Source organism: Hemitrygon akajei, chromosome 11 (genome assembly GCF_048418815.1).
Source record: "Hemitrygon akajei chromosome 11, sHemAka1.3, whole genome shotgun sequence".
NCBI lineage: Eukaryota > Metazoa > Chordata > Chondrichthyes > Myliobatiformes > Dasyatidae > Hemitrygon > Hemitrygon akajei.
Genome location: NC_133134.1, coordinates 53509706 through 53534402, shown reverse-complemented (window position 1 = coordinate 53534402; position 24697 = coordinate 53509706). Strand labels below are relative to the sequence as shown.

Here is a 24697-nt window from a genome sequence, read left to right as displayed (position 1 = left end):
GCTTTCAATAAAACACTCTGCATTGTCTGAAATACCAGCCATTAAACAGAGGTTTTGCGTGAAGGTTTGCTGTTTACAGAGGAATCTGTCAGCCTTGTCCAGTATGATTTACCTTTCACTGTAGTCCTACATGAATGTAACAGTAAGCACTCAAGTCTTGCAGTATAGCTTGAGTCACCAATTGGTTCAAGGCAAGAATGCCATCAAAGAGCTAAATTAATAATTAAAAATCAATGTCTCAATATAGATTTTGACTTGTATAAAATAGCTTGGTTTTCTTTCTAAAACAAATTGTTTGAAACTCAGAATCAGTGTAATTTCCCAGTGCTGTCTGGCACCCTTCTATAAAGAATCCACTCAAAACTGTACCTCTGAGTAATACTGTAATTGTAATTACAGAAATTCATCATAAGGAGATTCCAAAAAATTGTACTTTGTTGCTACAGGTCTGTTTTCATTCATAAGCAATATAAAGTTGATTTTCTAAACTTGATGTTAGATCCATAACTAGGAAGAGTGTTTGGACAGAGCTACTGTACATAGAGAGTTCTGTATTCAGTCCCTGTTTTTGGCTCGAGTTACCTGCATTAATTTGGATAATATTGCAGGGAATTGGGGAAGGATCCATTTTGCCCCATTGTCTGAACACACGAGTGAATAAGCACACTTTCCACTCACTGTTGTTACTAAATCTATCCTAAATAGTACCTGTTGGATAAGATTGAAGCTAAATGTAAGACCTTGCATTTTATATATTGCTTTTCTGTACTTCATGATGTTGTAAAGCACTGTATGCATGCTTTTCATCATTATTGAAATAAGAAAATAAAGCAGTAAGGATTCAGCCAAATGCTGTCCAGTCATTCAGTAAGAACTTGATGGATATGCATTCTTATTTATCTATTGAGCTCCATATCTTGTAAAAGGCCTGAATGGTATAATTCCACTGATCTCACATTCTTACCCTGCCAACAAGATGCTGAAGGAACTCAGTAGGTCAGTCAACATCTCTGGAGGGAAATAGATAGACAGTGAATGTTTTGGGTTAAGAATCTTATCTGTATCTCTTTTCTTACCAAGTCTGATCTAGCCTTGACTGCACGAAAGTGATTCAAGGCACTCAGGTCTTAATATGAATCTCTGACCTGTTTTCAGGTGAGAATGTTAACAACTAAACATCATTAACTGGTTTCTTTGGCAGATCTTTTTGCACACAGGTACCGAAAGTGTTGAACAACTGAGTTTTTCCATCCACCTAGTTTTTTTTGCACCAGAACAGCATTTTCAGCCTCCTGTCCTGATGCAGGCTTTGATCCAGAAGATCAACAATTCTTCCCCCTCCCCCCGATGATGCTTGACCAGCTGAGTTCCTCCAGCAGATCATTGGTTTTCTTAAATATCCAGGAGTTGAATGTAAAGTCATGTCCCTTTGTCCTGAGCTCACAAGCAAAATAATATTCCACCTAACTTGTGTTTCAAGTAATATAGATTACATTACATAATCCTTCCTCATTAATCTATCCTTTAGAGCATATATGTCAAACTCAAGGCCCGCGGGCCAAATCCGGCCCGCAGTGGAATTATCTTTGGCCCGCGAGATAATATCTAATTACTATTAAAGCTGGCCCCAGTAATCGAAGCGCCTATGGCGTATGATATGGCTAATGCTGAGTTTATTCAGGTACCAGGTTTTCAGGGGTTTTAGTGTTTATTCGGCAGTCTTGCTCGGCAGTCTTCTTCATAAGAAACGGAATTTGTAAAGTGAAACACTTTGTAGTTATAGCAGAGACTGAGACACATGAGAGCAGCCTGAAAAAACGGAGGCAACGAAAGCTGCGTTCGCACGCGTCCGACTGATCCGGCCCGCATGAAGCTGCATTTTGCTCAATCCGGCCCGTGAACTAAAATGAGTTTGACACCCCTGCTTTAGAGCCTTATTTACATCCAGGGAACCTCCATTTTCTGCCTTCCAAGATCTCTATACTGTGCCATGCCCAGATCCATTCATAGAATTCAATAGCACCAAAATAGAGCTCAGTAAAATTGCAGAGAATGATGTGGTGGATTCTGTTAATGCGGCCACAGTTGTGTAGAAGGGGCTGAGGCTTACCAGGGGTACTTAGTTCCATATGAAACAGCACAAAGAGGGGAGTATTCCCTGACCAAGAATTAAATCTGAGTACTATTAGAAAAATATGAAGTCCTAATCACTAGCCTGACTGGTTATGTGGGATTGTCCAGGGCCATTGTGTACCTTAGAAGATCCTAAAAAAAAACTGATGACCAGATATCAATTTTGGAGCTTTTAAATATCAACCAAGCACTAGGAGTCCTTGTTTTCCTGAAATGATGTGGGATTTTTTATTGCTAACTTTAGTTTAATGTCTCAAAGGAAGTGGAGCATCTCCAATATGTACTATAGCTTCAGTAGTGAAGCTTGAACTCTCGGCTTTACAGTTATGTACAGGAGGTTACCACCAACATTCACTGATCAAGCAAGGTTTCACTGGCAGACAGCATGCCCCCAAAGGGGCTCATAGCTGGTATTAAAACCTGACATTACTCAACACCATTACTTGTGTATCATGGCATATTTCCTCGGTGTTAAAGTAAATTCCTGGCATATTGTAGTAGAACTTTATTCTCAATCTGATATTCCAGCAGTTGAGATGGGTGAATTTAATGCTGAAATTTGAGACTAAGGTGAGAAACTGGGGTTCCTGGTCTCTGCCACCCCAAAAACAGCTATGATGTTGTGCATAGGACATGGAACAGTACAGGCTCTTCAGCCTATGATGTTGAGCTGACCCTTTCAGCTACTTCAAGATCACTCTAACCCTTCCCTCCCATATTGCCCTCCAGTTTCCTTTTATCCATATGCCTAGGTAAGAGTCACTTAAAAGCCTCTGATGTATCTGGCACTACCACCACCCTAGCGGCACGACCAGATATCCTCATGTTTATCGGTGAGACCCAACGTAGATTTGGAGACCGCTGAGCACCTACACTCTGTCCGCCAGGAAAAGCAGGATCTCCCAGTGTCCATATATTTTAATTCCACTTTCCATTCCCATTCCAGTATATCTATCTATAGCCTCCTCCACTGTTATGATGAGGCCACACTCATGGCATGAATATCAATTTCTCAAACTTCCAGTATTGCCCTCTCTCCATCCCCCCTCACCATTCCCCATCCCCTTTTCCATCACTCACCTTATCTCCTTGCCTGCCCATCACCTCCCTCTGGTGCTTCTCTCCCCATTTCTTTCTTCCATGGCTTTCCGTCCTCTTCTATCAGACTCCCCCCTTCTCCAGCCCTGTATCTTTCACCAACCAACATTCCCAAGATCTTTACTTCATCCATCCCCCTTCAGATTTCACCTATCACTTTGTGTATTAAATCTATTTCTCAGTTTCTTTTCTCCAGTCCTGCTGAAGAGTCTCAGCCCAAAACATTGACTATACTCTTTTCCATAGATGACGATGACGCCTGGCCTGCTGAGTTCCTCCAGCATTTTGTGTGTGTTGCTTGGATTTCCAACATCTGCAGATTTTCTCTTGTTTATCTATATATCTATGTCTCATATCATCCTGTACACCTCTATCAATTCATCGCTCATCCACCATCTTTCCAAAGAGAAAAGCCCTCTCCCACTCAACCTATTCTCATAAGACATTCTCTCCAATTCAGGCAGTATCCTGGTATATCAGCCCTGCACCCTCTCTAGCACTTCCACATCCTTCCTATAATGAGGCAACCAGAACTGAACACAATATTCTAAATGTGGCTAAACCAGATTTTTGTAGAGCTGCAATGTTACTTCATGGCTCTTTAATGCAATTACCTGTCTAATGAAGGACAGCACAACATATGCCTTACCAATTGTCTCTGTAACTTTGTGGTATCCCTCAACGTGGATCCCCAGATCTCTCTTGCTCCACACTATTAATAATCCTGCCATTAACCTGATCCTCTGTCTTCAAGTTTGACTTTCCAAAATTAATCACTTCACACTTTTCTGTATTTAACTCTATCTGCCACTTTCCAGCCCAGCTTTGCATCCTTTCAATGTCCCATTATAACCTACAGGTACGACAACCTTCTACACAATCCAGAACCCCGCTGATCTTCATGTCATCTGCAAATTTACTAGCCTAGCCTTCCATTTCTTCATCCAAGTCACTCAGAAAAATTACAAACAACAGGAGTTCCATTACAGATCTCTGTAGAACACCACGGGTCACCAACCTCCAGACAGAAATGGCTCCATCCTGTACAACCTTCTGCCTCAATTGGGCAAGCCAATTCCGAATCCATACAGCCAGTTTCCTAGGATCCTATGCCTCCTGACTTTCTGAATGAGCCCACTATGGAAATAAAATACATTGACCTTTTTATAGATACAGCTGGGACAAATATTTTAGGAAATGGAGAGTAGTCTCTCCTATTAGCTCTGAAAACAGATACTCTGTGTGGTATGAGGGTAAGAATTCTGACCAATAAAGGTTCAATTTCACATCTGACTGTACAAAGTTATCTTGATCTTCAAAATTTCCTGCAGAACATTGGGTAGGCAGAGATAAAATAATGATATTTATTCCTTCCAACTACTGAAGCGCATGCATACGAACACTGAGAAGAAGGTCTGTTTAAGGCTTCCTTCTATTAGAGGCCGTTTCAACAAGTTATATGATGGCGTTAAGCACCTGTAGCACCCTGACTTCCCACCTCCTTATCTCTTGGCACTTTCCTGGTAGGTTGAGTAATCAGAAGGATTTTCTTTGGGAAGCCAGTACATTTTTCCAGGCAGCAAACTATTTAGCTTTTCAGTCACAGCATTGACTTTGCGGAATAGAAACATCAGGGATTTAGACAGGAAGTAAAAGTCCCACATTCTGATCAACACAATATTTTCCAGTTAAGTAGGGTATTTCTTTAAACACAAGCAAGAGAAAATCTGCAAATGCTGGGAATCCAAGCAACACACATAAAATGCTGGAGGAACTCAGCAGGCCTGGCCACATCCATGGAAAAAAAGCACAGTTGACATTTTGGGCCAAGACCCAGTCATGCTGAAGGGTCTTGGCCTGAATCATCAACTGTACCCTTTCCCATAGATGCTGCCTAGCCTGCTGAGTTCCTCCAGTATTTTGTGTTTCTTTAAACAAGCACCTCTCCCTGTACATCCTGAATGTTTAATTTTAAGCAAGTGGCGTTTGATTAAATGATTGCAATCTTGAGCATGTTGCAAGTTGCAGAATAAATGAAGCACTCAAATCAAGAGAAGGTCAAATTTATTAGAATACACTAGGAACATACGGAGAAGAACATCTGCTTATCCTGCATTGCAATTGGAAGTGTCATGCAAGGTAGGCAAACAAATGTAGACATTAACAGTCCACTCACGAAAAGGAATAGATACAACAAATTCTCAGCTCACTTGACAAGCCAGTTTTGTATTATTTATTTGGTGACTTTTTTGTGCTAATTAGGGTCTAGTTACATGCTAGTTCTTCAGCAGCACTCTGTCAGTCTGATACACACTCTGGTTCAGTTTAACGTGAGCCTGGTATTAACTAGTTCTCTTGCTCGGCTGTGCCAACCCCAAGAGTTAACCCCATCCTCCAAATGCACCTCCACAGCTAACCTTAGTGCAGATCTAAGCCTGAGATGCAGCCTGTTGTGCTCTATGGATTCAGATTCACTTGGTACTAAGTTGAAATGGCATCAACTTTTACACAGCCCCTGTTAAATAAGAAGGCAGCCTGCCGACACCATCGTGCAGTGTCTCCATATGAGGGACTGTGCAGAAAGAGACCTTGTTCCCAAGATACACATTATTACCCTTGTAATTATTCCATTAACTTTTCAGAAGCCAGTTTTATGATGTAGTTAGGTAATATGTTGCTTAATGGTGGAGATTTGCTGAATTGCTTCATAATCCTAATTGCTGTAAAGGGAACTGTTTCCACTGTTATGGGTTTGTTAGTGCTTTCATGGTTTATAGGCAACGAAAGAGTTAGGAGCAGAATCCCATATATTATATTATGAATGGGGAGTGCCCTCTATCCATCCAACTCTTGTCCTGGAAGTTTCTATTTGATGTATCGGAATTTCAAATTATCTCAAGTGTACTTTCTTCAGTGTATGGGGATGGCTGTGAGGAATGGCTTAATTGTATGATTTTAATACCATGCTTTCAAATGCACTTCAGATCTTACTTCCAAGTCCCTCAGAAAAGTCATAGACTACCCTATCAGTAGTCTGTACTACAAAATCACACGTAACTAGGGTGCCTAAGACATTTGCACAATACTGTAGTAATTTTATGTATTGCACTATATTGCTGCCAAAGAAAATATAAAATTTTATGACATATGTGAGTGATGATAAACCTGATTCTGATATGGGCCTCAATTATGTACTGAGTATGGGAAGGGAACAGGAAAAGGGGAATCATGGTTGGGAAAATGGGGTGAGGGAGTGGAGGGAACGGGAAGCACCAGAGAGACATTCTGCAATGATCAACAAACCAATTGTTTGGAAGCAAATGGCCTTCCTTGGTGTCTCAGAGTAGGGTGTGTCTGTACCTGTGCTAAACCTCCTCTGTCACGTGTCCCACAACCCTCCCATCGTACTCCACCCTCGGCATTTCCAACATCCTTTTGTTCTCGCCAGATTTACAAACTCACTGTCTGCTCCATGTTGACAAATACAGTACTCCCTCATTTTAGCATGCATTGTGGATATTCATTTTGATGCTGTCTGATATAATGAGTGAATTTGTCCTTGCTTTAACAGTAACTCAGACTGGGTACCATTGCATTTTGAAATGTTTAATGAGTAAACAAGAGTGAAATGTGTGGCAGAATCAAATTACATCATTAATGAGAAAAAATGGTTTCAACACAATAGGTGATTGGCCACATTTTTAAAGATAAAAATTCCCAATGCCAGACACCCTCGGTGCTTTGCCAAGAGTCCCTTCTTTACCAATGATGTAAATTGATTTGCAGTACTTTACAGCCAGCTATAGATTTTAACAGTCACTCAAGTGAGCAGGATTCCTAGCTCATAGTCAGAAGAGTGTTGTTTAAACCCCAATTTTGACTTGAGCATTTAATCTGTGTCCATTCTTCCGTGGGAGTGCTGCATTGTTGGTGATGCTGTCTTTCAAATGAGATCTCTGAGGCTCCATTTGACCTTTCATGTGGTGGTAAGGGAATGGAGCCTGGCATGTTTGACATAGACTGTTGGATTTGCAAACTGAATTGATTACAATTTTTGTTAGTTTAGCTTGCAAGGGCATCATAGCTGTCTTTTATTTTTACATCATCCTTTTGCCTTTTCCATCTATCACCTCCCCAGCTTCTTACCTTACCCCCGTCCCCTACCTTTTTATTCTGGCTTATTCCCCCTTTCTTTTCAATCCTGATGAAGGTTCTCGATCCAAGACATTGATTGTTTATTCTTTTCCAAAGATGCTGGTCTGACCTGCTGAGTTCTTCCAGCATTTTGCATGTGTCCTCTGGATCTCCAGCACCTGCAGAATCTCCTGTGGTTTTATTTTTACATTTGTTTGGAGATAGTGAGGATTACATGTGGACAGATGACAAAATGGAAATTCTGCTGTGAGTCACCTGGTATGTCGCAATGTAGAAAATGGTTCGGGCACATGCCCTTCTCTCAGGTTAATATATAATGTAATCAAATTAGTCTCAACTGCCCATCAATTGAATTGGTGCAAATTGGTACATCAGCAATATTACTGCTGTCCCCAGTGGGTCATAGCTCGTAGGTCAATCTCTATCCATTAGAGGCTAATCAATGTGCCACTACTCCCAAATCTCAGTGCAGCTGCCAAGATCAGCATCTTGGTGCAGAGAGAGAGAGAGGGAGAGCAAGATGGTGAGAAACCAATCGCAATCCTGAAAGGGAGACAGAAAGCAATTGGTGAAAGGAGGTTTCGCTTTGTACTCCAATCCATTTATCCTATGCAACAGGAATTGGAAAGTCCATGGAAGAAATTAGGTATTTAAGATGTCAATCAAAAGTTACATTAAATATTATGTGAATAAATGTCCCTTATGAATATCGACAATGAAATGCTGAAACCATAACAGAAGAATACATCCATAATCCCTATAAGGAATGAACTGACACTCTACTGAGAACTCCTTTAAAGAATGATAGTGTGCTGAGTCATGTGTGACTTTGGTGGAAGTATCTTCTGGAAAAGAGGAAAGAAAGCAGAAATATTTAATTTGGAAAAGGAACAAGGACATTCGTATAATCTCTGTGAAGTTTCTGTAGCTATCATTTTCTTCTTTGAACATGCTGCATTCTCTCAAATCAGACTGCATCTTACCTTGAACACTGGCAGAGTACTAAAGTAGGTCTGATGAAGATCAGAAATAGTATACCACATAATTTTGCTCTCCTTATTATTCATAACCTATTTCAACACTCATTGCACTTACCAGGTTCCATTTGATTGTCAAAAGCTCCTCAATAGTGCCTCTGTTCTTATACCTTTTCATCTAGTGTTCCTATTGTTGCCCTCTGTTTCTCATGTTCGTACAGCACTTCGGCTGCCTTGCGTGGGCTATGACACCAGTTTCCAAATATGTCCACAGCGATGGGTATAACAGCACTCCAGGTGCAGCTGCTTACTTGCTGGTTTTGCAGTATCTCTGCTTGTTGTGCCTTCTGATAACTGTTGGAAACTAAACCAGACTATTTGCAGCCTTGATATCACATTTGACAGGTTTAATTTTTAGATCTTATATCTGTGTTATTGCCAATGCCACCTGTTTCCACCTCTTAAATATTGTCCAACTGAAACTCTACCACTGAATTCCTCCTCAACTCTCTGTAACCCATCATTAATTTGCTGCCATGTTGTAACTTTGACCACATCCATCCACACACCATTCCAATGCTTTTGACAGCATGTCCCAATTCTCTGACTTTTGGACTCTCCCTTAACCCATTTTTACAATCTCCTCCAATTTTATAGTCCACAATGATATCTATTTCAATGATATCCAATTCCATCATTTCTGAACTCTTGTGTACCTCAAAATATTAGTAATTGTCCATAGCATTCAAGAATATGCTTCCTTCCTTAAACCCATTGGTTGTCTACACCTAAGAACTAATTTGTTTGACAAAACTTTCCATATGTTCTGCATTTGTATATGGTTTGAAGTTGCTTTTTTTGTTTGATAGAACTCCTGTGAAATGCTTTAGGGTGGTCTGTGACATTAAAGGTGTTATATAAATGAAGATAATTATTGTTGTTGCTACCATTTTATTAGAAAAGTAACTACAAATTTTGTTCTGATTTGTTTAGAAACATCCATAGTTTGCATCCAATAAGCAACCTTATTGACCAGGACAAGTCTCCATACACTTACCATGGTTCTGCCTTAACAAATTACTCAGTTTCAGTCTGCCTCTCCAGCAGTAGTTTGACAGTGGTGAAATCATTTGCAAGTTTAATCAACTCCCAAGTTAAAAACAGTTAGGCATTTTCTCATCAAGACTGCGTCTTCAGAGAAAGTCATCAGGAGATGTCCTCCCTCTGGGATGAAGCAATTGCTGTTTTGCCACCAAAATTAGAGGATATGCAATTGGAATTCAACAAAATAGTGAACGAGAGCCTTGTTTTCTTATTAAAGCAGACAGCAGCATTACTTTTTGAAGGCCAGGATATTGCCAAATGTTTGCAACTCAGTCAGACCATCATAGACTTCTCCTGGGAAAAGCTCAACATTGGAACTTGGAGGGATGTGGATAAAGAGTGGCGGAGAGTCTTTTCATATGGCTGTCTCTTTAAGGCTGTGTGTCTGTGCAAAAAGGAGTCAGCAGTAAGAGAAGCAATCAAAACGTGTGACAAGGGTTTGTTGATGGGGATGGCCATATTGGACAACATTCTCATCAGACTGGTTAAAGTCCTTCAGAATCACAATAATCCCAAGAAGAGGGCTTTAGAAGATGTTGGATCTCATCAAAATTCAAGCCAAAAGGTAATATTTTCATACTTTGTGCACTTAATACAGATGCTTTACTGTTACTTTTAGAATCTGAGCTGTTAGACCAACATTTCAGATTAATTTTTATCCATTTAAAACACAGAGGGATAGGAGAAAAAGACAAACTGCTGGGGGAACTCAGTGGATTAGGCAGTGTATATAGAGAGAAATTGATAGGCAATGTTGCAGATCATGACTCATCATCTGGACTGAAGCAGGAGAGGGGAGATGTTCAGTGTAAAGAGATCAGAAGAGGGGTGGGGCAGGAGCTGGCAAAGAGTGGGTTAATCCAGGCAAGGAGGGGTGATTGCCTGATGGAGTCAGGCAAGAGAGAAAAGGGTGGAGGTGGCAACAGAGGCTGAGTGGTGATGGGTGGAGGCAATAAAAGGCTGCAGATAATGGGGTCTGATAGGAAAGCAAAGTGGGGCATGGAGCCAAGTAAAGGAGATGGGCAGATGGGAACAGTGGAAGGAGTGACTGGGTGGTGGGTAGTGGAGGAGGGGATAGGAGGCTGGCAGGGCATGGTTGAGCTGGGTGTGCGTAGGACGAGCTAAGTAGATCAGAAGGAAAGAGAAGGGGACAAGAGGAGAGCAGGTTACCTAAACATGGAAAATTCAACATTCATGCTGTATACTACCCAGGACAAATAAGTGCCAACCAAGTTGCTTGAGTTTGCCCCGTTTCTTTACACTTCGGCCACATCCCTCTAAAGGTTTCTACCACTTACCTGCACAAATGTCATAATTGTACCTGCCTTTACACCTTCCTCTGGCAAACTCAAAGAAGCATGATTAAATGCAGGTGAACTATTAATATCTGTAACATGAGACACGAGTGTAGTGTTAAGAAAGAAGAGAGAATACAAGGTAACTCAAGATTTGGGTGGATCGTTTTAAATCCCGTTGGATTGAGGGAACGAGACAGGCAGGTAGGTTACTATATGAGAACTATATGTGAGTAGTTGTGGAGACATGAACAGAAGAAAGTGGACCTTGTGGAAAGCAAAAAAATAGTATGGGGTGGAGGGTAATGGAATGTGTAAGTGATCATACACTAGTTGTAGCTGGCAGACCTGGAGTAAGTGATACTTCAGAATAAGAATGGATTAGAGGCATATAAGACTGCTACAAATATAGATGAGCTTACAGTAGTTTCATACCAGTTTCTCCTGCCAGAAACTGAAGGCACAACTGCCCATAATTCAACAGTAATTGGCTATAAAGCGACAAGAAGGGTGAAATAATGGTCGCTGTGGGAAATGGAACTCCGAAACTGCCAACTTGCTGCCTGAGTCATTACTAGCAGTTTCTGCACCTAAGGTTAAATAATGTTTACTTGATGTTTCTCTCTGGACCCCAGGGTGGTGTGTATTGTGTAGTTGGAAGGCAAGGAAAAGACCCTGACCTGTTGACTCTTTCTAGTCTGTATCTAAACATTAAGAGTTAAATGTTGTGATTTAGCTTTGCATTTGTGGAGGAGCCCAGCTCCAATTTTCTGTTGCGGATTGTGTGACTGAATTTGGAAAAATCATAATGACCATCAGTTGGGCCTTATAGCAGATATTATGCCAGTGTAGAACTGAAACCAACTGGGCATGAAGATCTCAGCAAGGTTGATGGAGTCTACAATACTTAAGCTCTTGAATTACCAACACCTGGCTAGCAGATTGTTGAAACAAGTGAGTATAGAGCCAGTTTACACACTGAGTTAATCCCACTGCCACAGCTGCCTCTGTTGCTCGAAACATGCTGATTGCTCTAACTTGTCGATAGCACAACTGGTGAGGTACAACATCTCTTCCCTTCTCTCAGAAAGTCTCTTGGGATTAAGCATGACTTCCATTCCAGTTCTGTGGGGACTGCTGAAGCTGGTGTACCATCAGAATGTGCCAGTGGTGCCTCATGGAGTCATTGAACATTGAATTGAATTGACTTTATTTCTTACATCCTTCACATATATGAGGAGTAAAAATCTTTATGTTACGTCTCCATCTAGATGTGCAATGTGCAATCATAGTATTTTATAATAATTTATAATAAATAGAACAGTCAATGTAATATAGAGTACACTCAAATCAGCATGAGTTCATCAGTCTGATGGCCTGGTGGAAGAAGCTGTCCTGGAGCCTGTTGGTCCTGGCTTTTATGCTGCGATACTACTTCAGTTATTTAAAAGGAGGCTGTTTATAACACACAGGGTTAGGAGCAAAAGATGCTATTTTCTTTAATACTTACTCTTTTATTATGTTTATTCCATTCAATATTTCACTTTAAGTGCAGCATAACTATCAATTCCCCTCTCTTTGAAGACAGCTGTATAGTATTCAGTAACAACATTGGCCGCAAAATCAACTTCCACACATCAGATTACCTAATTATTCTCAAGTAAGCCTTATTCTTTCTTTAGATTATCATATTATTAAACATCTTTGCCTTTTCTTTTGCCAGCATTTTTATCAAACCTGTTCTTTGAATTTTACCTTTTAATTTTACCTCTGCACATAACAGTACGGTGGTGCAGCTAGTAGAGCTGCAACCTAACAGTGCCAGAGATCTAGGTTCAGTTCTGATCTCCAGTGCTGTCTGCATGGAGTTTGCGCATTCACCCTGTGACTATGTAAGTTTCCTCTAGGTACTCAGCATGCCTCCCATTCCAGAGGCATGCAGGTGGTATTTCTTTTTGAGCAGCGGCCAATCAGCACATAGCTCACTCAAGTTCACCAGTTGAGTACATAAGGCATCAATTTGCGGCAGTTTAGTGTGTCGACCAGTGGCCAGTCAGTGATTGGCAAACTAAAACAAGGCAGATACGAGCAGAGAGGCCATTGTTGGAGTGGACAGTAGTAGAGTGGAGATTTTGAGGCTTTAGCTCATCGAGGTGTCAGTGAGGAGAGTTGAGTGAGAGAGGGCAAAAAAGCTGTAGGTAGGTTTTTGCAGACTTCATCTGCAAGAAGTGCATCCAGCTGCAGCTTCTAACACTCCACATTAAGGAGCTGGAGCCCGATGAATTCCAGATCATTTGGAAGGCTGAAGGGGATGATAGATAAGGCATATAGAGAGCTAGTTACAGCCAAGGTGCAGGACACAGGAAACTGGGTGAAAATCAGGATGGAGAAAGGGGTTAAGAAATCAGTGCAGAGTACTCCTTTGGCCATTCACCTCAAGGTATAGATCTTTGGATGCTGTTGAGCGGGATAAGTTAGCAGAGGAAAGTCACAGCAGTTAGATCTCTGGTCTGAGTCTGGCTCTTTGACTCAGAATGGAAGGGTGGTAAAGAGGCCAGTTGTGATGATAAAGGATTCATTAGTTAGGGAAAGAGAAAGGAGGTCCTGTGGACGACAAAGAGATTCCCAGATGGTCTGTTGTCTCCTGGGTGCCAGAGTCCGGGAGATCTTGAATTGAGTGTTCAGCATTCTTAAATGAGAGGGTGTGTGGCCAGAGGTCATGGCCATGTAATTATCAATGATATAGGTAGGAAGAGTGACAAGCAAAGTGACTTCAGGGAGTTAGGTGCCAAGTTAAAGGGCAGGACCTCCAGAGTTGTGATCTCAGGATTGCCACCCATGCCATGGGCTAGTGAGGCCAGAAATAGGAAGATCATATAGTTTAACACGTGGCTAAGGAGTTGGTGTAGAAGAGAGGGCATCAGATTTTTGGGTCACTGGACTCTCTTCCAGGGAAGGTGGGGCATGGGCAGAAGGGATAGTTTGCACCTGAACTGAGGGAAGTTTGCTAGTGCTGCATGGGGGTGGGGGGGACAGGTTTAAATTAGATTTGCAGGGGAAGGGAACCAGAATGCCAGAACTGATAGTTCTGGTTGCAGGAGGAGCAGGACTGGCAGCTCAGTATTCTGGGGTTCTGTTTTAAATGCCACAGAGCGGGAGGTATTAAAGGGAGAGGGGTGGCGTTACTAGTCAGGGAAAATGTTATGGCAGTGCTCAGTCAGGACAGACTGAAGAACTCATCTAGTGAGACTTTATGTGTGGAACTGGGGAATAAGAAAGGTATGACATTGTTAATGGCCTTCATTATAGACCACCCAACAATCTGAGGGATTGAGAGGAACAAATTTGTAGAGAGATCGCAGACTATTGCAAGAAGTATAAGGTTGTATAGTAGTTGATTTTATCTTTCCACATATTGACTGGGACTCTCACACTGTAAAAGCACTAGATGAGATAGAGTTTGCCAAATGAGTTCAGGAATGTTTCCTTGGGACATAGAAGTCCCAATGAGAGAGTGTGTGATACTGGATCCGCTATTAGGGAATGAGACAGGGCAGGTGACAGAAGTTTGTGTAGGAGAGCACTTTGCATCTAATGATCACAATGCCATTAGTTTAAAAGTAAATATGGAAAAAGGCATGTCTGGTCCATGGGTTGGGATTCTAAATTGGAGAAAAGCCAATGTTGATGGTATCAGAAAGGATGTGAAAAGTGTGAATGGGTTCAGGCTATTTTCTAGCAAAGATCTACTTGGTAGGTGTATGGCCTTCAAAAGTGAAATGTTGAGAGTACAAAGCTTCTATGTACTTGTCAGAATTAAATGTAAAGATACCAGGTTTAAGGAACCTTGGTTTTTAAGAGATATTGATTCCTGGTTAAGAAAAAAAAAGGAGATTCATAGCATATATAGGCATGTAGGAACAAATTAAGTACTTATGGAGTATAAGAAATGCAAGAAAACACTTAAGAAAGAAATCTTGAGGGCTAAAAGAAGGCATGAGGTGAAGGAGAATCCTGAGGGCTCTACAGAGATGCTAAGACCAAAAGGATTGCAAAATTGGTCTTCCAGAAGATCAGAATGGCAATCTATGTGTGGAGCCAAAAGAGATAGGGGGAGATCTTAAATGGATTTTTTGCATCTGTATTTACTAAGGAGATGGACACAAGTCTCTAGAAGTGAGGAAAAGCAACATTGAGGTCATGGACCCGATACAGATTACAGAGGAGGAGGTATTTGCTGTCTTGAGGTAAATTAGGGTGGATAAATCCCAAGGGCATGACAAGGAATTGCCATGGACCCTGTAGGAGGCAAGTGCCGAAATTGCAGAGGCCTTAGCAGAGATATTTAAATCATCCTTAGTGACAGGTGAGATACCAAAAGATAAAGGGTTGCTAATGTTGTTCTGCTCTTTAAGAAGGGCTTGAAAAATAAACCAGGAAATTATAGGCCAGTGAACCTGACATTAGTAGTGGGTAAGTTATTGGAAGGCATTCTAAAGGACCAGGACTGCATACATGAATATTTGGGTAGACATGGACTGATTAGGTATAGTCATCATGACTTTGTACGTCATTTTAGTTATGTCTAACTAAATTTTTAGAGTTTTTCAATGAAATTACCGGAAAAATTGATGAAGGCAATGCAATGGATGTTGTCAACATAAACCTTAGCAAGACATTTGACAAGGTCTGGCATGGGAGGTTGGTCAAAAGGGTTCAGTTGCTCAGCATTCAAGATGAGGTAGTAAATTGGATTAGGCATTGTAGGAGAAGCCAGAGAGTGGTAGTAGAGGGTTGCTTTTCTGACTGGAGGCCTATAACTAGTGGTGTGCTATAGGGATCGATGCTGAGTCCTTTGTTTATTGTCATCTCTATCAATTATCACCAGATCATGTGATTAACTGAATTAGCAAATTTGCAGATGACACCAAGATCAGGGGTGTAGTGGACAGCGAGAAAGGCTATCTGGCGGGAAAAAAAACACAATCAGGCTTGTGGATCTTGGGGAGGAGATAAAACCAAGCAGTGCGAGCAGTCCTGATGAAGGGTTTTGACCCGAAACGTTGACTGCTCATTTCCATGGATGCTGCCCGACCTGCTGAGTTCCTCCAGCGTGTTGTAGATGTTGCTGAGAAAGGCTATCACCTGTCCCTACACTTCCTGTCTTACCACCATTCAGGGCCCCAGACAGTCCTTCCAGGTGAGGCAACACTTCACTTGTGAGTCTGTAGGGGTCATCTATCACATCCGGTGCTCCTGGTGCGGCCTCCTCTACATCGTCGAGACCCGACATAGATTGGGGGACCACTTCATCGAGCACCTCCGCTCCGTCCACCACAACAGACAGGATCTCCCAGTTGCCACCCACTTCAACTCTGCTTCACATTTCCATTTGGATATGTCCATACATGGCCTCCTCTACTGCCATGATGAGGCCAAACTCAGGTTGGAGGAGTAACACCTCATATACCATCTGGGTAGTCTCCAGCCCCTTGGTATGAACATCAAATTCTCCAACTTCCGGTAAATCCCTCCCTCCCACTTTCACTCTGCCTCCTCCTCTTCACCTCTCTCATGATTCTGCCTTCTTCTACTACCCATAGTGCTTTCCCCTTACATTCCTTCTTCACCTCTCCTGCCTATCCCCTCCCTGCTTCCCCTCCCCCATCCCTTGATCTTTCCTCTGATTGGTTTTTCACCCGCACCTTCCCCCTCCCTCCATCTTCCTTATAGGGCCCCTGCCCCCTCCTTCTTCAGTCCTGACGAAGGGTCTCGGCCCAAAACGTTGACTGCTCGTTTCAGCGGATGCTGCCCGTCCTGCTGAGCTCCTCCAGCTTGTTTGTATATGTTGATTTGACCACAGCATCTGCAGTGTACTTTATGTTTATCAAAGCTCGTGGCAGAATCTTCACCAGCTGAAAAAATGGGCTGAGGAGTAGCAGATAGAATTTACTGCAGACAAGTGTGAGGTGCTGCACTTCAGAAGGACCAGCCACAGTGGTCTTACACAGTGAACAGTAAGGCACTAAGGAGTGTGAAAGAACAAAGGGATCTGGCAACACAGGTCCATGAATCACTGAAAGTGATGGCACAGGTAGATAGAGTCGTAAAGAAATCTTTTGGCACGTCAGCCTTCGTAAATCAAAGTATTGTGTACAGGAGATGGATGTAATGTTGAAGTTGTACATGTTGGTGAGGCCTAATTTGGAGTATTGTGTGCAGTTTTGGTCAGCTACTTACAGGAAAGATGTAAGTAAGGCTGAAAGAGTGCAGAGAAAATTGACAAGCATGTTGTCAGGGCTGGAGGACCTGAGTTGTAAGGTAAGATTGAATAGGTTGGACTTTATTCCTTGGAACGTAGAAGACAGAGGGGAGATTTGATAGAGGTGTACAAAATCATGAATAGTATAGATAGGGTAAATGCAGTTAGGCTTTTCCCACAGAGGCTGGGTGAAACTACAACTAGAAGTTCTGGGTTAAGGGTGAGGGGTGAAACATTTAAGGGAAACATGAGGGGAAACTTCTTAAGTCAGAGGATCGTGAGAGTGTGGAATGTGAGCTACCAGTGCAAGTGGTCCATGCGAGCACAATTTCACCCTTTAAGGGAAGTTTGGATCGGTACATGGATGGTAGGGATATGGAGGGCTCCGATCCCAGTGCAGGTTGATAGGAGAAGGCAGTTCAAATGTTTTAGTGCTGACTGGGTGGTCCGAAGGGCCCGTTTTTGTGCTGTATGTGACTCTATAGCTCTAGATTCATTGACTGCTGTAAATTGTCCCTTTGTGTAATAGAATGTGCATTAAGGAGATGGTTGATAGAAATATGGAGCAAATAAAATATAGGAATCATGTAGGATTAGTGTAAGTGGGTGTTTAATGGCCAGTGTAGAATCGATGGGCTGCGGAATCTGTTTTAATGCTGTATCTCTCTGGCTTTTGGACGTTCTGTCCTCCTCTAGGATGTCTGCACACCGTGTCTTATGTTACCCTCAATTTTTTGTTTGCCTGATCTTTTTTTTACCTGTAGTGTTCTCGATTTGACATTCTTCCTCCTTTCCTTTGTGGGCACATTTACCCTGAAACCCTTGAACCTCTTTCATGATAAAGTTCTCTTTCGTTTCCTTTGCTCTTAGACTAATTTACTTCCCCAGATAATCTCCAGACCACTTTTATTAAATTGTTTCTCAGTCTAATAAGCTGGGCCTTTCCACACTTGAGAACCTTTTACTCGTTTATCCCCATCCTTTTCCATATTCAAGCTAAGTCCACCACAAAAATGCAGTCCCATTTGTACTCCTACCTGTCCAGCTTTATTTACTGAAACCAAATCCAGAACTGTACCGCATCTCTTGGGCTTACTACATCCTTGCTGCAATCAAGTTCTTCTGAATGCAATTTAGGAATTCTCCACTCTCTATACCTTTTTATGCTGAGTATGTCACAGTTGATAATTAAGGTTCTTTCTCATGACTCAGTGCTCAGCTCCTGTTTCCCCTACCAAGCTAGTTTAAATGTTCCCCAACTTGCAATCCAATCTAGGTGGATATTTCTCCCAACCCTACAATCTACCTCATGTTCTCCAGAACATCACAGTTTCCTGAGTATTTAAAACCTTCCCTTGTACACCATATCTTCAGTCACCTATTTCTATACTCAGTGGTATGTGGCACTGAGAGTAATCTGGAGATTGCTGCCTTTGAGGTCCTGTATCTTTTCCAATTCCTTAAACTCTGCCTGCAGACCTTCATTCCTTCCCCACCTATTCAAATATTATAAATATGAATCCTGACCTCTGCCTCTCTACACAACTCAGTGATATCTTTGAGCCTGGGACCAAGGAGGCGACAAACCATCCTGGGATCACATCAGCAACTGAAGAAAAGCTTATCTACCATTCTGACTGTAGAATCTACTACTTCTATTACTATTTTACCCTTTCTTCACCTCCCCTCTATATCTTCATCACCCTCTTCTCTTTAGAATTCAGAACTTAGTACCCGGACAGCAAGATGCATTTTGGATCTCCTAAACTGCTTGTCTGCATCCAATCTCTCTGCTTGCACAGGTGGATTGAACAAGTCCTGCAATGTGCTCTCCAAGAAGCACTTGGATGGACCCCAGTGACTTCAGTTCTTGCTACAGCTCCAGAACCCAGAGCTCGGGCTCCTCCCACTGATGACGCTCCCCGCTCTGCTTTTGGTTGTCCTGTCTCTGGGTTCAGATGTACTATTCAGTTAATAGGTGTGAGGTGTCCTGTCTTCTGTGCCTTCACTTATTAAATCAGCTTGCTCAGCAGATGTTCAGAACTCCATGCCACTTACTGTGTGCATTGTTAAAGCCCTCTATTTTTATCGTGCTTGATGAGATGATTGAATGTGTGGTATCGGTTGTGATGTACTTTTCCCCAGTTATGTCTCTCCAGCATTTTAACTCCTTTCTAACCCTTATTCTGTAGCAAAAATATTCAGGTGAATATTTGTCTCCCTTCAGGAAACAGCATGCCATCCATCCATCCATTTGGATGGAAGTCCTGCTTTGTCTCATCTATCACTTCCAGGGCTAGGTCATGTGGGTTGCTCATTCTGCATTGCTGTAAGTCATTCATCCTACACAGGAAGTTGTTTAGTCCTTGACACTGAAACCCACAACTTGAACACAGTTTTCCTCCTACAGATTACCCTTCCAGGTGTGCTCCTTTGACCCACTGAATTCTGGTTTTGGTGCTCACTGCCATGATCCTTGAGCTGGCCATCTCTGGCCTATTGTGTCTCAGTCAGGGTGGGGATGTTAACATGAGAGCATCAAAGCTTGTTTGCTTTGATAATGAATGATATTCATGGCCTGGCATTGCAGACCCCAATGTTCACAGGGGAACAGAAGGTGCCAATTTCTTCCAACATGGGATAACTGTTGTGCATCAGCTATTGTGTGGATTTGACCAGAGTGGCCTTGATCCAGTGGCAGTGATGCCCCACACCTGCATGAATTGTAATATGCACACACACAGGCACATACGCAAAAGTCTCTCTCTCTCTCTCTCACTCACTCACTCACTCATCTCTCACTCTCTCTCTCAGTCACTCACTCTCACTCTCTCTTTCACTCACTCTCACTCTCTCATGCACAGGTTCACACACTGACCCTTGCCCACTCCTGCCTCCTTGGCCCTGCCTTGCCCATCTTAGCCTGTTACTTCACAGCCCCAAAATCACTTCCTTCAACTCTTCGATAATAATAGGGTTGTGATTCTGGAACGGTGCAATAATAATAGGGTTGTTGTGATGGGCGATTTTAACTTTACTGATATTGATTGGCATCTCCTTATCGCAAGGGGTTTAGATGGGGTAGAGTTTGTTAGGTGTGTTCAGGAAGGTTTCCTGATGCAATATGTACATAAGCCAACTAGAGGAGAGGCTGTTCTTGATCTGGTATTGGGAAATGAACCTGGTCAGGTGTCAGATCTCTAGGTGGGAGAACATTTGGAGGTAGTGACCACAACTCTCTCTCCTTCACCATAGTGCTGGAGAGGGTTAGGAGCAGACAGTTTGAGAAAGCATTTAATTGGGGTAGGAGGAAATATGATGCTATTAGGCAGGAACTTGGCAGCATAAATTGGAAGCAGATGTTCTCAGGGAAATGCACAGCAGAAGTGTGGCAAATGTTCAGGGAGTATTTGCATGGAGTTCTGCATCGGTATGTTCCATTGAGGCAGGGAAAGGGTGGTAGGGAAAAAGTACAATGGTATACAAAATATGTAGAAAATCTAGTTAAGAAGAAAAGAAAAGCTTACAAAAGATTTAAGAATGTAGGTACTTATAGAGCTCTTGAAAATTACAAGGTTGCTAGGAAGAAGCTTAAAAACAGAGAGCAAGAAGGGGCCATGAGAAGGCCTTGGTGAGCAGGATTAAGGAAAACCCCCAAGGCATTCTACAAGTACGTGAAGAGCAAGAGGATGAGCCGTGTGAGAATAGGACTAATCAGGAGTGAGAGCAGAAATGTGCATGGAGCTGGAGGAGGTAGTGGAGGTACTTAGTGAATACTTTACTGAAGTATTCATCAGAGAAAAAGACCTGGGCCATTGTGGGGATGACTTGCAGCGGACTGAGATGCTTGAGCATACAGACATTAAGAAAGAGGATGTGCTGGAGCTTTTGAAAAGCATTAAGTTAGATAAGTCACCAGGACCGGATAAGATATAGAATGCTGGTGGCGTTGGTGGAGGCAAATACAATGGGGTCTTTTGGGAGCTTCTTAGATGGGTATATGGAGCTTGGAAAAATAGAGGGCTATGTACTAGGGAAATTCTAGGCAGTTACATGGTCGGCACAACATTGTGGGCCAAAGGGCCTGTAATGTGCTGTAAATTTCTAAGTTCACCCCACCCCACATCCTCCCCTTCCCACTTTGACTTCCTTGCCTATTCTCCTGTACTCTCCCACTCTGCTTCCCCCTCCCTTTACTTTTCCTGCCCTTCTGTTGGCTTCCCTTGTACTCTTCCACCTCTATCTGTACAGTTTGATCTTTTTTCTGCTGCTTGAATTTGATTTGAACTTTAGGAAAGGTTTCACTTGGCCAAATGACTTCTCTGGACCCGTTTGAGGTGCGTACAGCCAGTCGCCTGGTGCTGCCTGATGCCAGTAGTGTATATCCGCCAGTGTGCTCTGGGCATGCTGCTGGGCCTGTTGCATTCTTTACTGATTGATCCCCATTCTGCAGGAACAACTTGAAGCTCCACCATGACAAGAGCAAAGTTGTCTGACCAGTCTCCCTGGAAGGAGTTGGTACCCCCAGGAAGGGGAGGTGCTGTGTACCGTAGGGACAGGAGGAATGCTTGACAGTTAACAGAAGTTGCTCAACAACTCTAATCTTTGACTGTCAGGCTGGTAGAAGACAAACCAGATAAACCTGTTCTTTCCATTTGTTGCATATCTGTGGGGCAAGAAATCCAGATAAGTGCATTGTAATCTTAACCACTTGTTAGATTAGTTTGGATAAACAAGGGAGAATTTGAGTGAAGAACCTTGAGATATTTGATTATGCAATAACAGGTTGCAGCTTCTGTGAAAAGTTTATATAAGTAATTCTGCGGATGCTGGAAAAGCAACACATAGAAAATGCTGGACGAACTCAAGCAAGTCAGGCAGCATCTATGGAGGGGAATCTGTAGAGAGGTAGACATTTTGGGCCACAACCCTTCATCAGTACTGGAAAGGAAGGGGGAAGAACCCAGAATAAGAAGGGAGGGGGAGGAGTACAGCTAGCAGGAATAGGTGAGACCGGGTGAGGCGAAAGGTGGGTTGTTGCGGGAGGGGATATGAAGTAAGAAGCTGGGCAGGTTTAGGTAGAAGAGGTAAAGGCCTGACTGCTGGGAGTGAAACGTTTATCTGCTGTTGTAATTCCAGAGGCTGCAGGTTGCAGTTCCTTGGATAAAGGAGATCCAAGCTGGAATGGAAGTTCCAAGGATCCATTGTCCTTCACTGGAACATTTCAGAGCTCAGTATCTCGTTCCACACAAACCTGTCATACTGCAGGGTGTTGTTGATCATTGGCCTGCTGTGAGGGACAGCAAGTGGAGGTAGGTACAGTGTGACTGTTATTGGCAGTGTCTTTCTCCATCCGCTAGACGTTGGATAAACTCGCAGCATGCTCGTTCCACTTGTGAATTCTGATGAGTAATTTGTGATTTTTTTATTACAAGAATATAGTATTCTGTACCAGTATTAAGATATAAAAGACATTTTTCAGGAAGTTATGTGCTCTGTGCCATTGTGAGCCTGTCTGGGTGGGAGTTTGATTAATGAACAATAATTACCCTATCTGCAGTAATCTTATGCTGTAATGATGCCATGCATCATGGTGAAAGCAGCCCAGTCATTTTACTTCTGCCAACTGTATTCAGCCCCTTCCAGTCCAAGTACAGCAACGGTGCAATGAGCCATACTCCCCTGATCTTGGACTAGATTGCTCAGTTACTGAGTTCACAGACTACCTGGCACCTTGTGTTAGCTATTGAACATGACTCGGGGGTTTCAGTGAAAAGAGCTGTCCCACCTCTCAGACCAAATAAAGGTTCCTGTATTACTTCAAATGGATGCAACTACTTACTTCCTGTTGCACAACTAACAAGACTGTAGTAACAGAGATGTGCTCTGTATCTAATTCATGCTGTACCTCTCTTGGCAGTGTTTAAAATGATGATGTTAAAGGAGTTGTACTCTGTATCTATCTTTGTACTTGCTCTATAGGTAATGAACCCTGTTAAATGATAAGCATCCTGGGTATTGAAGTTGATATAATAACTGCTTCATATTATTTATAAAGTAAGTCCTCCTGAGTTTTACAAATTAATTTATGTATTCTTCACAGTGTGGAATATATCCATGAGATTGCAGGCTGTCGCACTGTCCCCGTAGAACTGGGTTCCCGCTACACGGATGACGAATGGTCCCAGACTCTGATGACTGTGGGTGAATTCATTGACAAGTATATATTGCATCAGGTTCGTTCTCGGCATCAGCATTTATTCCATCCACTGAATTCTCAATATAATTTATTTTCAAATCTAGTAAATGGTGTATGTCACCAATCATTTATTCTACACCTGGAAATGATAGCTTCTTGTGCAAAAATGGGCTGTCCTTGGAAAGAGTTCAGGGGTTGTGGACTACAGTACTCCATAGGCATTTGTTTGCTGCAAACTGACATAACTGCCCATAAATGAGATCATGTAGCATTGATTGTTTTTATTGCTAGGTAATCTGTAACTGAGGCTTATGTGTTAGTGATTGTTTCCCAATAAAACTGTGAAATTGAACTGATCAATTTGTGTTATGATACATGTTCATAGCCTGATATTTACCAGCATCAGATATGCAGCTAAATATTTCAATCATCATTTGAACATAAGGTCCAAACTTTACTGAGATAAATTGTGGCTCCAAGCTGCAGACAGCAACCATTGTGGAACATCCTTAATAGATCAAGCACGGTGTTCTTGATTAACTCATGATTTGACAGGACACCATTGGGAGATTTCAAAGAGCAGCTTGAGATCTTCTTTTCTGAATCATCAGACACCAGTAATGGTACTAGACAGTTCTATGCCGCAGAAGTTATTGCTGAACTACTGTCTCTGTCTCTCGGGCTACAGTTCTTCACTTCTGGTCTTAGCTATGCTTCTTACCTTTGCACCTTATCCTTTACATCCTCTCCTTCTCTGCCTTTCAAATAGCAAAGAACTGTAGCAAAGGAATAGAAGCAAAAGTAGGTCCTCCAGTTCTTTATGCCTTCTCTGTCATTCAATGAGATGCCAGCTGACCTTTTGCCTTCACCTCACTTTTATGCACTAAGCCCATATCTCTTGACTCCCTTAATGCCTTTTTGAAATAAAAAAAGTTCCAGTCCACTCCCTACCAACTATCTGAAGCTGAGCAAATCTATTTACAATCCTACCAATGTACTGGAGTTGGATTTTGGACTTATTATCTCCTGTTAGCATCACACTTTGGTCTCTATTCAATTGTCCATCTCCAGCTTTCACTTCATCTGTAGTGGCAGCCTTTGTTTCCTCTAGATTTGACAGATTTCTGTGGATTGCTAGGTAGTCTTCGTCATAAACAAGCTCATCCAAAATGCTGCTCCACATACCCTAGCCTGAACTTAGTCTTAAAGCCCATTCCTTTTGTGCTTGTTTGTGCATAGTAAATTTGCATCTTTGGCAATCTTTCCATAGACTTCCTACTCCCTATATTTATCTGTTGTATTCCTGTACCCTCTGATTTGCCTGCGCTATTCTAATCCTAATTCCCTCCTTTAATCTCTTTCCCCAGCTGGCAGCTGCCTAGGTCTCAGATTACCTTCCAAGACCTCTCCACCCATCTGTATTTCCCTCTACGTAAAACCCATCAGTTTGACAAAGTTTATGGTCATCTACCCT

General features: G+C 42.3%; 1 protein-coding gene across 3 annotated transcripts in view; it reads left to right on the top strand.

The window, feature by feature from the left end:
• Nucleotides 1–24697, top strand: part of kdm8 (lysine (K)-specific demethylase 8) — a 73082-nt gene that overhangs the window by 22409 nt on the left and 25976 nt on the right. For all 3 annotated transcript variants that reach the window (XR_012100785.1, XM_073060885.1, XM_073060886.1), the window contains exons 2-4: nt 9357–10032; nt 22164–22336; nt 23128–23260. Coding sequence is in view for 2 of the 3 variants with exons in the window: in XM_073060885.1 (XP_072916986.1) it covers nt 9577–10032; nt 22164–22336; nt 23128–23260 (762 nt within the window). In the remaining variant the exon portion in view is untranslated. The remainder of the gene's footprint in view (nt 1–9356; nt 10033–22163; nt 22337–23127; nt 23261–24697) is intronic.